The 17,024-nt window shown below is 45.2% G+C and overlaps 1 protein-coding gene across 1 annotated transcript; it reads right to left on the bottom strand.

Annotated features, from left to right (window-relative positions):
- LOC135368422 (nonsense-mediated mRNA decay factor SMG7-like) lies at positions 1–17,009 on the bottom strand. The gene is made up of 21 exons (XM_064601663.1): positions 16,825–17,009; positions 16,166–16,197; positions 15,851–16,029; positions 15,199–15,270; positions 14,821–14,899; positions 14,656–14,748; positions 14,368–14,593; positions 13,442–13,530; positions 13,152–13,379; positions 11,814–11,970; positions 11,316–11,389; positions 10,804–10,870; positions 10,612–10,725; positions 10,398–10,534; positions 9,266–9,441; positions 7,035–7,112; positions 6,629–6,705; positions 4,067–4,649; positions 2,889–3,021; positions 1,885–1,946; positions 1–1,804 (listed from the first exon to the last, which is right to left on the bottom strand). Exons 1-21 carry the CDS (start codon positions 16,851–16,853, stop codon positions 1,721–1,723), a joined length of 2,769 nt encoding a protein of 922 aa, XP_064457733.1. The 5' UTR covers positions 16,854–17,009; the 3' UTR covers positions 1–1,720.
- Positions 17,010–17,024: the final 15 nt, after the last annotated feature.

Consider the following 17,024-nt stretch of genomic DNA (forward strand, 5'->3'; position numbering starts at 1 on the left):
TTTCGGATTGTCAAACTGGGACAGCTTTTATTTGTCAATCACACCCAAATTATAAGTTGCGAAATACCAGTGAATGGCACTCCCATACAATATGCAGTCGTAATCATTTTTGGAATCTACAGCGGATACATTTTCCCACAGCAGCTAGGCACACAATCTCAGACCATTAGGTCAGTTTATGGTATGCTAATATTTAGTGTATCATCCCTACGCTGTGGCTTTCCTTGCAGAAATAAAGTTTTACTCTACAGATGAACTTTTACTTGAAATTAAGTTGTTGTTGTTGTACTTTACAAAACACGAGCATGCCAGTAGCTAAAGTAGTGACAGAAACCATATGCAATTTTTTGCATACAATTTTGATGGAACACAAATAAAAAGTGCTAATAGGAATGAAACTGACTGGTTTTGTTCATAACAAACTAAGCAGCAGTGCATGGCTAACGCAAAGTATCGCAAGGAATGTGCAGGTGCTTAAAGGCTAACTAACAGTGCATCCCAGGATGGTAAATGCTATGGCACGTAAGCAAGTACAGTACTAAGCACTTTTCATCTGAGCATCGTTTTGTGTGACGATTAATGACTAGGCAAACGACATCTCAAAAGAAACTTTCACTATGAATGCTAATCGAGCGAGTACCAGAATCTGTCACACCCTCGTCCATATATTTTTTTAAATTTCGTGGGGTCATTATCCTCGAGCATTCGCTCCTTCTGCCAAAATAGTAACGGAGAGGACGATATTTACATTTCCTGTGAAAGCAATATCGAGTGCCTCCTGGATTCCGAGGACAACAAGCCGTAAACAGAATATTTTGCTTTGTTCCTCGACGCTACTAAGTACGACATACCACAATGGTGCATGCAGCCTTAAGATTCTCTTTCGTTATATGTTCCAGTTTACGCACATTATATGCAACATCACAGCTATTAAAAGCAAGATGCAGTACAACATAACAAAACCCCCAAGGTGTGTTCCACGAGGTTATGCTGTGCTGCTATACCGTTTCGATCAAAGCACATCTTTCTTAGGAGTATATACTCACATTCGAAAAGAAAAAAAGAGGGGGGAAATCTCCAAAAATAATATTTTTTTTCTCACAAAAAAAACAAAACAAAAAGTTCCCAGGTTCACGCGGAAATAAACACATCTTTCCTTAAGACTTGCAAGATGACAAACGAGATATAATCCATTCTGCTTCGCTTCCTCCCAATTTTTCCGTGCCACATAATACCAAAGCACTCGAATGTAAATGCAATGTCAACTGCAACACCCAGCGGAAGAACGCAACCGGCTCACCGTTCATACGCCGGTCGAGAACCTGGCATAAATTACCCACGCCAAGTTCCCGCGGCGAGATCCCAACACTAAGCAACAACAAACAAAAGACCACCGCTGGTGACGCAATGGTGTCACCAGCAATGCCACAGCCTGTTTTTACCAAGCTACTATATCCCTGTCACTCCGTTTCAAAATCTTCTCTTTCGTACAGGCCGGAAGAGCAAGGAGGAGATTTTGTTTTCCCCGTGGCTTATGTGGGCGCAGCTTTGTTCCGCACGCTGTACCTTTTTTTTCAACAGTCGATACCACTGCTCCGGAATGGAACCACATGCTTCAGGGTGGTGCTATAAGGCCTCCTAGCCTTGTCTTTGTGAATGCCTAATATGAGGCATCTGGTGCAGTTATGCAGATTGGAATTGCATGTGAGCTCAGGTATCTTCACTGCATGGCACCGTCCCTCCACTGCTTTTGCTGTTCCAGAAGGCGCTCCAGTGGTGATGGACCGGGGCCGGACCATAGGGACTGAGAAGAGTTAGCACTTTATAGCAGATTGCTAAGGGTTTCACCTCTGCCTCTGCTTTTGTTGCAGCAGCAAGTCTTACCTGAATCCTGGGATGCATGACCATCGGGTCTATCGGTGCTCCTGATCCTGAAGACCTCCCACCTACGCAATCACCAAAATGACGGGTGATTACACAAAAGCCTCGATAAAACAGATTACAATCGCCGACCGCTTTTTCGGACTTCTAGGAGCCACAAAATCAGTCCGAATTTTCAGTGAATAGTATCAATAAACTTCATTTCGCCTTTAACTCAGAACGTTCAAAGTGACTTTTTAAAAGTGCCGATACATGTCTGCTACGCAGCACAAACACTCAACAATGTATCGTGGCAAATTTCGGTGAGTGCAGTACTGAAAAATTGGAAGGTCCGAATTTTTGGACTCTCAATTATCTGCTGGTGACTGTTATCTATTGGTACGGTAATTGCTTGGTCACAGCATGACTAAGGTCCAATGCCTGTTCTTGATTTGGAGGAAAATCATAGATCTGGTGGCCCGCCACAGAGACTTATACAAAGTACTGTCAGGAAAATGTTGCATTGGTTTATCACCACCACGGATGTGCCGCACATTTGTGAATGTACTATGTCGTGGAGTCAGCTGCGGTCAGCTCAGATTATTCTGAGTAACGAATTGTTAATGTCCAGCATGCACACATTTGCCAATTGTCTTTGCCTTCATTTTGAGGTCTGTCACACTTTTATGGAGCCATATGTACCCGATTAACAGATCTAGTCCATTTTTTCACGACCCCCGACAGACTGATGATGAGTGGACTGCACAGTACCTAATTTTTGTCTGTCCCATAATGTGTTAGCCAAGAATTTTGGTCCAATAAGTGTAATAAGCCCTTTCTAGATGGAAACAGTTGCAGTTTTCACTCCAGAATTGGCACAAGAAAAATTTTCAGTCTGATTTCACAATATATTTGTGGTTACAAAACGGGACCTAATTTTTGTCCCTCCCGACATATTAAATAGCGCATTTAATACCCTGCAGAAAAGCAGACATTATACATAGCACGCTTCGATGGAGGATGCTTACCATCCTTAGCCACGTGTTGCAATCCAGATGGCCAGGGCGAGTTAAACAAGGAATATGTGTTGGTTGAAGTTTCGGACCCGGATGACCCCGGTTGCTGTCCAGACTTGGCAGGCAGCAGGCTGCACCCATTCATCTACAGGAAAATCAAGGAATTAGTATACCAGTATCAAAACATATCACAGTAGAATCTCGATGGTACGATCACGGATTATACGAATTTCGGGATTATACTAATTATTTTCCCGTCCCAGCCGGAATTCCTATTCTTCCCATGTATTACAATTTGGATGATATGGCACCATGGCATATCATCCTCCGTGCTGTCAAGCACGTTCATAATGCAACATTTCTCGAAAGATTTATTGTCGCAAAGATTCCCGTTATCTTTGGCAAAAGTCAATGACCTTCCGCTTCAACGCAGCCTCGTAGTGGGCCACCCTTGCTCCACCATAACTGATAACTGATTGTAAAAAAGAGGCAGAGGAGCAGGTCTCGATCGCTATCTTCCCAGAGAAAAAGGGAACGTAGATCGCTATCTTTGGGAGAACTTCAGGACACGTGGTTTTGCTTTTCGCCACGTGACGAATGCAGAAGACTGGGAACGGAGATTGTTATCTTCAAGAGAACCGTAGGATGCATGCTTTCACTTTTCACCACGTGAACGCGACCAAAGAGGGTGAGCTGCGCCTTCTGTCAAAGTCGTTCAGATTCTAACCCCCCCCCCCTTATTTTCGCAAAAAAAGTCAGAAAAAAAGTGCGCGTTAGATTCGAGTAAATACGGTAATTGTTGATGAAATGAAGGAATTTAATATCTTGATGCGACTCTCCCTTCAGATTTAAAATGGTCAAGACAGATTGACTTAACATGCACACGTTGAGCATTCGCATGGTACTGGAATATCGAGAGTGGAATAGTGTGCACTTAGCCGACGACAGCATCTTTTCCTGTCGTCTGCTGCGGAATATCCCACAGCTACGCCACACGATATTCCCTACGGCTAGCAGTGCACAAAAAGATGTAAAGTTGAGCACTCGCGCTAACGTGGAGGCAGAAGGCTACTTCGTTTTTCGTGGTTTCCGTCTGAGCGTTCTGGGGAACGTCGCTCCTGTGAACACACGGCAAGAGCACACCCCAAACACAACACACACGCCCAAAGTATGCATGCGATACTACTTACATCAATACCATGAGGTAACCAAGGTCTCTGTTGGATCTGTGACATTTGTGGTAACTGTGGCTGCTGCCTGATATGTTGCTGGTAAGAGTCACTGTGCCCCGAGAATTTTGTTTCAGCACTTTGCTGCCTCAGAAGTGATTCCAGATGTGCCTGCGTTGGAGGCTGAGAGGGCCCCATGTACATGAAGCCAGCAGGACCTTGTGACTGTGGCATCATTGCTGGAGGCATAGCTCCTTGTGGCATGCCCTGTGGCGAGGTGTGCAACATTTGGGGAAGTGGAGGTGGCACCATGCCCTGCTGCGTCGGCGGAGGCGGCTGCGTTGGCAGAGGAGGGTGGGAGGAGACAAGGTAGTTCCACATGTACGGAGGTGCAGCTGGGCTCGCACTGGGCAAGAATGCAGCTTTTGACGTGTTCTGTTGAGGGGTTCCGGTAGCAGCGGCACTGTGGTCGTAACTGATGGCCTGAGTGACTCCTGCTGGTTGCGGTGATTGTGGCCGCCTTCCGGTGACAGGTGGATGGAGATATGGGGGTGGCACATTGGGATGAGGGCGTGACATTGTCGAATTGCCAATGCCATTGTGCCTGCACAAAAATGCTGCTCTTATCCAACGGAAGGCACACACTGTTTAACTATCGACTATCTGAGCTTTAGGAATATCAAATATTTTAAGCATGTCATTAAATAGTGACACACTGAATTTCCAAGTCAGTCTGAATATCGTCCCCTGGAGGTGTGCAAATATTCGAAATTTCGAATATGAATCGAATATGTGATGCTATTCGAATGCTATTCGCAACCTATTTTCTGTGAAAGATGAAAGTCCCTGAAAAGGTTAGCCAGCTGTAGGGCTCGAACCCACATCTTCTGGATTGCCGGTCCAGGGCTCTACCAATTGAGCTAAGCTAACACGCCTTCTCAGCGACTTCCAGGGTGCGTCATCTGAAGGGACTAACCAGCCACTCTCTCTCACTCATCCTCCTTTCACTCTTACATTTTTGCTCACTCACACACACATTCATACGACGGGATCAACGCGGGCGGCAACTGTTGAACAAGAGAGAACTGATGTTCTGAGGCTGGAACAACATAGAAAGGACAAACACATACAAGGCCTTTTGTATGTGTTTGTCCTTTCTATGTTGTTCCAGCCTCAGAACATCAGTTCTCTCCTATTTTCTGTATTCAAAATTTTTGAATATATTTCGAATCGTACTGAAGCGCAGTATCGCTATCGCAATTCTGCAAGTGGGCTTCGCCTCATTACATCCAGGAGTTCGGTGAAGCCCACTTCACGTTACCGCCATTGTTTTGGTGTGCGGCTCCATTCTGCAAGTCGGCTTCACCTCATTAGAGTCGAGTGTTACGTGAAGCCCATATTCTGTCACTAAAGCCTACAACTTCTGTGACCTCATGGTCAACACTGTACTCAGGGTGCTGCATGTTCCAGTAAATGTACTCCCAACTTTCAAAGTTATGTTCTGTTTCTAAAAAAAACTACAGGAACTTCACAATGTAAACATGGAACTGAAGAGATGCACACAAAGCAGGATGCATGGAACTTTCAATACAGTTTATCCCACTACATAATGCAGTCTACCACACATAACAAGGAGGGACCCTTCTCTCACGATATGTTATGCAGGGTGAAGAGGCTCACAAGTTTGGAGCAGAACATGATCGAATGAGCACACCACCACAAAATATTTCACCACAAAGTATTCCAAAATTATTCAAATTGGGCCTTTTCAGGTTATTCGAATTCGACTTGCAGTGTAAGTGAAACATTTGTAAACTATACACAATGGAAACTTTGCTATTCGCACAGCTCTAGCGTCGCCTCAATTTTTCAACCACCTCTCTTCATAGCAATGTTGGATAACAGCCACTTAAGAGAGGCACCCAATTTAGAGAGGCGCTAAGGTGCTCTTTTATCGGTAGACCACAACTGCTGGCAGTTAGCTGATTCTTGTGTTGTGGGCCACATGTATAACACATAGCACAGTATGCCTCCTAATGGTACATGTCTTTCCACAATTTTGCCAAGTTTTATGGGGTAGAGGAATAAGCCCCTCAAGTTTTACAGGAAACAGTAGTAAAATGCTAGCATAGCAAGTTGGACCCTTGAGTATCCAAATTGATTCTGTTGTGGCATGATGTGGTGGCATCCTGGCAGTGAAGATATGTCTTTCCACACGTAATCCCCTTGGGTATGCTCAGAGTGCTCCTTTATCCAACAGGAAGGATTACGCTCATTGAGCTCAGACGTATTTAGTTGACTGTGTTGCACTGAGAAAATGGTTTCCTGCTCATTACTCTAAAGTACAGTATGGTATATCTGCCACGAAAGTAGCTAGCAATCTGTAAGGACTACAACTTCTTCAAAGTTCTTTATGTCACACCTGCTTAGCCCATAATCGAATGTTCTGTGCAATACTACTTGGAGTGCAATGAAAGATACCATGTACCAACTCATAGAGGATTTACAATTTCCCAGCAGGGTAAAAGTCAAAGAAACAGCACAACAAGGCACATAAATAAGGGAGGAGGTGATCCAGCTTACTGATGGGACAGCGCTTGAGGGTGCCACAGGCTGCAGTCGGGCTTGTCATCGGTAAGGTGAGAACTCTGTGAGGTTCCCTAAACAAACAATATGATATCAATATAAACTTTGTACAAACCCAAGCTGTCTCGAACTATCACAGCTGTATCCCATCAAAGCAGCTAAGATTATCTAAAAAACTGTACTTTTGCTCACTGCTTGGTTTTGAAACAAAGCAAGTTTGCGGTTTGGTCACCCCCCAGCCCATATCACGAATAGGTATGATGTCATTCTTTAATTTTTTGTTCAATCAGTCATGGCCATTCATGAAGGACATTGAGATGCATTGACATAGTGATAATTTTATCGCAGCAGTAAAATTTGCTAGGACACTTTATGAAATAGATCAACCCTCGTTCCTATTTACCAGGTCGTTGTTCAGTACAACAGGCTGCCGAATGACATCGCCAAGTTGAGATCGCTGCTCCTTTTGCTGAAGGATAGCCTTAAAGTAAACACAAAATAGGAAACCAGTAATTAGTACAAATGATAAATAGGAAATGTGCATTAGTGCAGTATATGTTTTTCTTGCACTAAAACTCATGCATGATGTACACATATCCAGCAGAACCTTGATAAGTCAACCCCCATTAATTCGGAAATTCGGACGACCCGGGCGGTCCCGGCAAACGTCTGCAAAAGTCTACGGGAACGACATTAATTCGGCAGCAGTCACGTGTGCACCGGATAGCTCGAAGAAACACTGCTCGAGGGAAGCACACCGGAGCGCAACAGCGGACGCCAAAACGGTAGAAAATACGGCAAACTGCGGCAGACGCATCACCGTTGTCATCAGCGCTGTGATGCCAGGCGCCATTTTAAAGCGAAATCTCGTTTTAAACCACGTGTATCAGTCAGTCTTTGTGCGACCTGCATGCCGTTTTGACACAGCTTCACCTGCGAAGCGTGCAAAATACGAAATTAAGGACCTTGCAACAAAAGTCGAGATACTGAAAGTGCTGAAGGATGGTGTCCCAAGACAGGAAATAATGCAAAAATACGACATGAAAAGGAGCACTTTGGCAGCCTACGTGAAGAATGAGGCACAGATCATCGCGGCCATAGAAGGTGAGAAGTTTCACGGAGAGCGGAAGCGCCTTTGTACAGCAGCGTACCCCCAATTGGAAGACGCTGTTCTTGGTTGGATTACGAACTCGCGCGATGAACAGCTACCTCTGAGTAGACCGCTGATCCCCACCCAAGCCGAGAACTTTGCGGAAAGAATGGGCATCGAAGCATTCAAAGCATCCGAAGGCTGGTTGGTGTGGTTTAAAGAATGCCACTGACTTATATTCCGAAACATCTGCGGGGGGAGAGCTGCTATTGATGAAGACGTCGTCAGAGGTTGGCAGTGCGTTCGGCTCCGCGAGCACATAGCTGCCTACGAGCCCTGTAACGTGTTTAACGCGGATGAGACCGCGCTTTTCTTCAAAGCACTGCCAGACAAGAAGATCACGCTCTAGGGAGACCCATGTGTAGGCGGCGAAAGGAGAAAAGTGAGTGTGACCGTCCTTCTGACCGCGAATACGACGGGGACGGAGCACTTGCGACTGCTTGTCATAGGGAAAGCGCAGAAGCCTAGGTGCTTCAAAAACCTCGAGCAACTCCCGGTGGAGTACTGTGCCAATCGGAAGGCCTGGATGACATCTGACATTTGGTGAAGTTGGCTGGAGAAGCTGAACCGTCATTTCCACGCTAAGGAGCGCAAGGTGCTCCTTGTTGTTGACAACTGCAGCACGCACTGCAACGTGTCTGACCTGCAGTGGGTCAAGGTAGTGTTTTTCCCACTGGGCATAATACATTACGTAAAGCGCAGGTGCTGACGACATGTCTAGGGATGCATGCCGCTGTGCATGGGTACCGGCAAGAAGGCATGATGTGATGCTCCTCAGTGCTGTTCATATTTAGGCGCACGTGTGGACAAGCACACCAGCGGAAATTGTGGAGAACTGCTTTCGCCATTGTGGGTTTGTGCAATATCAGGACCGCGACCAGTTGGAGGACTGAACAGCTCACGGAGACAAAGAGGACGACGACTATTTTTAGTGGCGTCCTGCCTCCCGCGGTGCAAATTGTAGATGATGTCTCCATTGACGACGGTGTCGCGGTCGTCGAGCAACTTACGGACGAAGACGTCGTCAACAAGGTTTTGGGTGCCGATGACAACGGGGCATCGGACGAGGATTGTGAGGAAGAGCTGCTGCCACAGCAGATTGATACGGAAGCGGCGGAAGCCCTTGCTCTGTTGGAGGACTTTTGCTGCAGTGCCCGGCGGTGCCGAAGCAGTGCAGCACTTGGCAGCTATCAGAAACATTGTTTTAAAGGCTCAGATCTCCGGTACAAAGCAAACCACAGTCATGCGGTTCTTTTCACAATAAAGGTACGTTGATAACGGCAACTTCACCTGGCATTTTGTTGCCTGTTTGATAATTCGGACTCACATATAAATTAAATAAAACTCACATACAATTCTTTGCACTCTGCAATAAAGTCTCACATAAAGAGTTTCCCCTGCATACGACTCAAATTTCCGTAAAGGTTAAACTTCACTATTCACACTCACATGTACTGACTTCTATAAGCAAAGTGTTTTCTTACCTGCATTGCCACATTCCTTGCTGGTCTTCGTTCCTTGAGAACAGAAGGTTTCCCAGCTGTTCTCTTATCCGTGTCCCCTTTGCTTTGGTCATCTTGTGTGTCAAGCTTAAAGCGGACTTCAGGTGCAGTTTGCAAGACATCTGGCAAGTCTGTCTTGCTCGATGGTGAAGATGGCCCTATGGCAGTCAACAGTATATCAATCAAATATGACATCTCTGGATACTGGTAAACCACAGGGTGAATTTAGCAATCATTATGCATTTTCACATTATAAAAATACATGATGGGGTCTATCCCACCCATTCCTGCTACAACCAACAACAGGTGGTTCGAGGTACTGACTAAATAAAATAAATGATAAGTAAATGAAAAATGAATAAATACAACCTACAACAGGTGGTCAACAGTACAGTGCAATCTCGGTATGCAAGCATGACAATATGCAAGCATCACAATATACATGACTTTAACCGGGATCTGAGCGACAGTTCGAGTTATCCGAAAAAACGAATTAACGGGAATTGCACTGTACAGTAGAACCTCACTAATTTCAAATTCCGGATAATTCGAAGGATTCCTGAAGTCCATCTTCGTGTGTTGCAGTCTGACCACATAATTCGAAGAAAACTGGGCCCGTATCCCGCTTAATTCGTAAGTTTCCTATCAAATTTCATCATCTTCCATCTGCTTCCGACCCACGCAATGACGACCTGCCATAAAAACCACATGCTTGCTCCCCTGCAGACTTCCCTTTCCCAGCCGCCGCCCTTTTCGTCACACAATTTCGTGGTTTACTGTTGCGAGAGAGGGTAAAAAGGTCAAAACAGAGATAAGGTTCCACGTCTATAGTATGTTAAATGTCTGAGGTGCGTTTTGATCAGGCCAACGAAATTCAACCAATAAACAAGATTGCTAGGATTTCAAGGCATTTTTCCTTCGAAACATCCGTTTTAACGAAGTTACCTTTACAACGAAGATTTTCCGCAGTCTCCTGAAGTTCGTTATAAAGGACTTTGACTGTATAGGCCATGCAAAAATGCACAATTTTGTTTTTGGCGACATGCTCAAAATGTGTAATGATTGCTTGTTCATTCACCCCGCATGTTGTCAGTGCCTGTACACCTTTGAGTACCTGTTTGCTTCAACTCTTGCTCAGGTTCGATAGAGAGCTCTTGTATTTGCTGCATAACCTGATTGGACATTGCTTCTGTGTAGTGACTTGCAGTGTACCTCGGGGACTGACCCTGTGCTACGGCTATCAGACTTTTCCTGAAAGGATTCCTCGTCATTAGGGAAAGCTGTCACAACCGACCCTCAAATGAAAATGATGAATTTCAGAAACCAACCCAGACATCACCACCTGGCCGAGCTCTTCGGCCAGGTCGAGCATGCGACTCCCTCTCAGGTTGCTTATGTTTACGTCGCTTGGCAGTGGAACCATGGTGTTAAAATGAAGATTTCTGAAAGCACAAACGTGAGCATGGTGTGGGCACTTATGGCAACCCCGCAACGAACACTGAAGGAAGAAAGTGGCAAACCTGTGGACTTCTTGAAGTGGAAGAAAGCAGTGTAAATCCCAATCTTCTGGCAGTGGAACTTTTAAATCTAAAGTTGGAGGTACTGGGTTAGATGTGGGGCATGCAGTTTTCAATGTACAACACCATTTAGTGTAGAAAGAGGCAATGATGATGATGATTCGATTTTAATGGCGCACAAGCAACTAACACTGTAGTGCGCCAAAATAATGGTTAAAATTTTGGTTAGTTAAAGAAAATTGCCGGTTATGCTAAAAACAATATATTTGCCAAATTGAGATATAAAAAGTAAACAATAACATGATATGGTAAAAAAAATGCATATTAAACTACATAGGAGATACCTAGATAGCCTACGTCTCTAAAAAAGTTATGGATTCTTAAAAATGGCAACAGGGGCTCATCACCCAGTAGCAGGGCGGGGTGAATGTCTCTGTTTCACGTGGGTCATTTAAAAAATGTGAAGAAGTATCAAGGTGCTACTCATACTGCAACATAGCAAAATTCAAACTCACAGTTTTCCTTTGGGAAATCCAGAGGTACAACTTCCACAAGTGCATTGAGAAGCTTGCAGAATCCGTGCCATATCCTATACAGTTGAAAGAAAAGTGTCCGTACATCCTGGTGCCCATAGCCGTGTCAGCGTTACACATTTTAGTGAAAGGACTAGAAGAGCGTGTTGGTTACATCAAATGTAGGATGGAAGGAAACGATGGTGTCCGTGTGTAGTCCACACATTTCTGCTGACACACACACATACAAAATAAAAATATACTAGTACATTCACCTGCCAATTTCTTTTTTTACTCTACGAACATTCATACTTTATTTTTCGCAACACCCAACACCCGACAGGTGACACCAAAGAGAGCGCCATACTTGTGTGGCATACCAACGAATCAGTTCCTTTCTCAGCGAGTCTTCAGAAGTGCACGCTGGAAGTTGCCTGATATCCAGAGTTGCGTAATACTCAAGAAAAGCAGTACCAGACATAAAATGAACACACAACTTACTGTGGCTTCCTAGCAAAGGCATCTCGGAACAGATAGGAACGATTGAGCAGCAACCAGTCGAGAATGAGCTTCACCACAGGCACGGTGCAACAGTCCCTCATGCTCTTGGAGTCTTGCAGGGCATGCATTGGCAACAGAAGGGCGTGCAGCATGCTTGCTGGAAACGTTGCAAACGGATGAGTCAAAACTGGACGCTTGTGTCCTTCATCTACATGGGCACTTTGGACGCACACGTGGCTGATCTTGTGCAACACCTTAATTTTGTTTGACCCAATTTCTCGCGAATCAGGTACGGGGCACATATCTGCGACCATTACCGTGTATTCACACGAGCGACAACCTATTATTCCAATATTCTATCCATATCCAATGTCCAATATTTTAGTGGAAGAAAAAGTGAAAACACTGCTCACAGAGCCGAAGTTCCGATCCCGTGTTATGTTGAGCATTCACACGGTGCCGGAATATCGGGAGTAGCGTACTGCGCACTTAGCAGACGACGCTGTCAGTATCTTTTCCTGTCGTCTGCTACGGGACACCTTGTGGCTGTGTCGCAGGATATTCCACACGGTTAGCAGTGTACGGGAAGACACGACGTTGAGTGCTTGCAATCACGTGACAGCAGAAAGCAATGACGTTTTTCGCATCTTCCGCTGCAGCATTGTGGGGAATGTCGGTCATGTGAATACACGGTTAAATTTAAAGAATTCTAGATACAAAAACTTGTGGCCTGACTGGCCTACGGGGTGAGAAGCCAGAGATTGTTATTTTTTAAATTCCGCATTAGTGCTGCAAAGCAACTGTGGCTATAAGCGGCATACAGACATGGACGGATGGAGGGAGGACAGCAGGAAGGAGTGGGGGGACGGGGGGGATAGTATGCGTCCTGGGCTGACTTCAGGGGGAAATGTGGAGGCATTTGTCTGGAGAGTCTGCCGGAAAACACAGGGAAAACACCAGATGGCACAGTCGGCGCGGGGAGTCGAACCCGCGTCACCTTTCAGTCTCAGCGTGGAATGCGATCATCCTGACCACTATGCAACAGGAACTGGTAGCCAGAGACAGACTGTACCGCTTTCGAAAGAAGCGATATTGCACGTGACCGAGCTGCAAAGCAGTTCAAATGCTTCATAGTACCTTGTGCAACCCGAGGTGAAAATAAAGTTTGCAATTCCAGCATACTTTTCTCCCCCCTCCCTCCCCGAGTGTCAGTCCTCAGCTGAAATTTTTGTCAGCCTTTAAGATTCCCAACGTTTTCAACTTTCCAAGTTTGCAAAAAAGTTAGGGGATCGCTAGCATTGAAGGTTTTAGAGTAGTTATGATGAGGCGAAAACTTACAGATAAGATCAAGAATGTTCGCCAAAGCCTTCTTCTCATCCTGAGAGAGCGACTCGTCCAATGTCCCATTTTTTTTGTCCCCATCGAGTGACCCATAAGCATGTTCGTGGGTAAATATGCATACAGCCGCCATTTGTACCAGCTGCCACGTCTCCAGCTTCTCCGCTATCACCAGCGCAGGTAGGGACGCGGTCAATGATCCCAGGAGCCGCTCGGCTTTCCCCATGTCTGTAGAAGCAAATGCACAGTGAGACCCTGTTTGCACTGAACCACAGCAGCTAAATATTCACCGGAAACAAGGTAGATATGGGCATTGAACTGCAAGAATGCTGTGGTGTACTCATAAGGGGTCATCTTCACTTTGCCCACGGAGCCAGACCTGTAAAGTTCAGTAGGACATGGATTATCTTAGGAACATAATACACTTGGAGCCTTGTGTTTTTAGGGTTAAACCTGGAAAAAACGATTTGTACCCACTAATTTGCATCGTTGTCCCCGGAAAACCCCAGAGCTCCGTCACAGCTCAAAACTGGACCGCTTGTACGAGCTTGAGTGATCACTAAGCACTTGCACTCTGAGCTGTCCCTCCCCATCTTCTGTGTTGACCTTCCAGACTTTTTTTCCTTTTCTACCCCAAAATCAACTCTTTCACATAGTATCACCTAGTCTTAGCTTGTTTACTGCTTCTAACACAAAACCCGATTTCTACCCCCATTTAAAAAAAACTAAACCCAAAAGCACGAGGGCCTAATTACACTCCAACGCAAATGGATACTATTAACTATAGAGCATGTGGCTCTTACAAGTCCTTTTAATGGCTACAAGTATGAGACTGGGAGGTGAAAAGATGTCAGTACGGCTAACTTTGCATTTAGTAAAACCATTTTTGCTACTCTGCCCTAAGTAGCAGATTTTTATTTTTCATTTTTTTTAAAACTTCTGCATTTGTGGCAACTTACACAAAGCACGCATGAGCTACCCCCAATTTTGAGTATTTTTACCATTAAAACTTTAAAAAATTCGCACAAAAATCACCTACTTTGACACAAAAAATTAGATATATTTTATGAATTGCACAGATAGGCAATACTAAAAATCCCTGACATCATATATGCTACCTTTTCTGTGAACTGCAGGAACACAATTTGTCCGTACAGTTTATGAGCCGCTAGTTCATCCCCAACCTTCACCGTGAAACACCACATTGAAGACGTACCCATCAGCAAGCATCTTGGAGTAGAGCGTGGCGAGATTCGTAGCGGCTGCCGGGAAAGGATGTTGAAGGGCCAAGCTCCTGACATAGAAGAAGACAGTCGAGAGCTTCTCTCCACTGGCTGCTTCGAGGAGAGCCAACTGATTGTACGGGTGGCCATTTCTTGGCCCCAGCTCCACAGCGTGCCGATAGAAGTTCTCTGCCTGAAGGGACTGCCCACGGTACCGGGCTAAGCGAAACACCATCATGAGTACAAAAGGGGTTAGGTGATGGGACGAGGTACACGATTACCGATGTCGCCAAGGTGGACTAAGCAGTGCTGGCAAATGTAGAGGACGGAGGATTTCTTTGGTTTCTGGGCAGACTGCTCTCTGTTCCGTTCAACTGAAAGTACGCAACACTGTGGTCAGGCATCAGAGGCACGAAACGAAGACGGAAGAACAAAAAAAGACTTACATTTTAGTACACCATAGGCAGAGTCGCTCAGATGGCACCGCAGACCTATGTTGTACACACTGCATAGTTTTTGGAGGAGCTGTGAAGCAATAAATGCAGCACTTAGTGCAGACTCTTTTTTTTTTTTTCATTATTTATTTTCTTTCCAAAATAAGCGCATATAAAAGGAATAGCTCGCCCTCCGAGCTTGCACCACTTCCCCCAGAGGGATTAGATTCCCTAGTAATCAAGCTGCTCCCACATTTATTGCGAAAGTATGTTGTTCATGAACTGGAGCAACATAAAAGCGGTAGGATAATGTAGTCCTTCAAGGATTACGTGCATCCTTGATAAATTATGGGGGCCTATTTACTTCAAGAGGGTTTAAAAGTGTAGTACCTGAAGGTAAAACCCGCTCGCTGTTTCAAGCAGCATCGACAGCATGCTCTGTGTTTCTCCATTCTGACGCTTCTGGGGAAAAAAGGGACAGACAATTTATTTCATATTCGAAATGGTGACACCTAACCTTAGCTGAACAGTACAGGATCTCCATAAAAATAACATGCAGATCAGAGATTAGACCTGTCCTCGTTTAGTCAGCAACTAGCTAAACCACTCAGAGCTGGAAAACTGGTCCCTCTCCAACATTTCTTTTGCAAGGTACACAAATATTGCACGATGTACAAAAGCAATGATGTGCGAAAATGCATATGCCTTGTGCACAGATTCAGTTGTAAAGTTGATTAAACCTAGCAAAACCCATTTGTACCCCCTAATTTGCATCACTATCCCAGTGCAAGACAGTGTCCGTTGTTGCACTGCTGCACAGCATTAGTAGGGCTTCAATGTGTCAAGTGGTCGTATGTTGCAGAAGGTTCTGCTGGCCACAGTATTTGCGTGCAATTCGGGTTTACCATGGTCGTAAAGTACACGAGATAAGTTGGGGGAAAATCAGGTTTAACAGGACCATCGATTCAACCAGGCAGATATGAGGTCAGTTGGCTTTTACCCAAAGAAAGTAAAACGCACTTGCATAGAGGGAGCACAATACCTTCTTGTCATTGACCTTGGCCTGGAAGGCAGAAATAGGGTTGCGGAATGCGCAATTCCAAAGCTCCTGCTCAACCTTCTTGTCCAAGGCAAACTCCAGATCCGTGAGCAGCAACTCCTCCAGCAGCCAACACAGTCGTGTGCGTAGTTGAAAGGCACTCACACTTGTCGGGCAGTCATCTGTGTGTATTATACGTTATGTAACTTCTACGAACTTGAGTGATAGCACTGGACCTGATGCACTACTCATGTTCTGGCACGTTCAAATAAAATGTTCACCTCTCGAAACATCATTTGAAGCCTATTGGCTACTCACCTGCCAGCGCTGTCTTCACGGATTCTGCTTCCCTAAAATGTGAAAAACCCGTTAATGTTATCCCTGGGGGGCATAACACTGAAAGCAGACGCACGCAAGCTAGCTCCTGTATACAGCTACTTTTTTTTCTTTTTCTTTTTTTTAGATCACCACCATCATCCTCTAGGTGTCATATCCTCGAGCATGAGGTAGCATAAGACACCCACAGTGTGCGTTGCGTATGGGTCTTGTGTTTCCTGATGCTCAAGGATACGACACCTACAGCTAGCATCAAGATTTCAAAAGATAAGCAGCTGAGACGCTCGTTATGTCGAGTCAGCGTTTAGTGTAGGAGTACGTGGCAATGCACAAAACAGCTAAAAACCGAAGTCAACCTACGATAGACACACCTAAAGCGAAAATGAGGGAACATGACAACCTAACCGGTGCATTTTGTGGGCAGCGAGCACAGGTGCGTGGTGATTACGCGTTGCTAACAAACAAAACCTTTCTGAGTCGTGGACACTGAAAGGATGTTGTGAGATAGCAAACGAATGGCGCAACGTATGCATACAGTTAGCCATCAGGCAAGACAGGAGCACTCCTTAGCGACAGGGAACCTCACTGAGGACTTAGAACCAAGGCAGGCGAAGTGGCACAGCCCGCGCGTTCGCACTTACTTGAGCAGCTGTGACACAGAGGCTTTCATTTTATTACTGCAGTGTCCTCTGCGCGGACTTGGCAAACTTGGCTTCACAGCCGTTTTCAAGTAACATTGCTGCAAGTTAGCAGAATTCTCGGAGCATTCTTTTTCATCTGGCGAAGTTGTTTACAACCGAAAGAAATCCGTTTGCTAGTCAAGGAATGCAATACTGTTCGA

This window comes from Ornithodoros turicata, chromosome 9 (genome assembly GCF_037126465.1).
Source record: "Ornithodoros turicata isolate Travis chromosome 9, ASM3712646v1, whole genome shotgun sequence".
Lineage (NCBI taxonomy): Eukaryota > Metazoa > Arthropoda > Arachnida > Ixodida > Argasidae > Ornithodoros > Ornithodoros turicata.

Coding starts and splice junctions, on each gene's coding strand:
- LOC135368422 (XM_064601663.1), bottom strand. CDS start 16,853: ATGAAAGCCTCTGTGTCACAGCTGCTCAA. Junction 10,871..11,315: donor GGATTTCCCAAAGGAAAACT/GTGAGTTTGAAT, acceptor CTCCAACTTTAG/ATTTAAAAGTTCCACTGCCA. Junction 6,706..7,034: donor TTGTACTGAACAACGACCTG/GTAAATAGGAAC, acceptor TTGTTTGTTTAG/GGAACCTCACAGAGTTCTCA.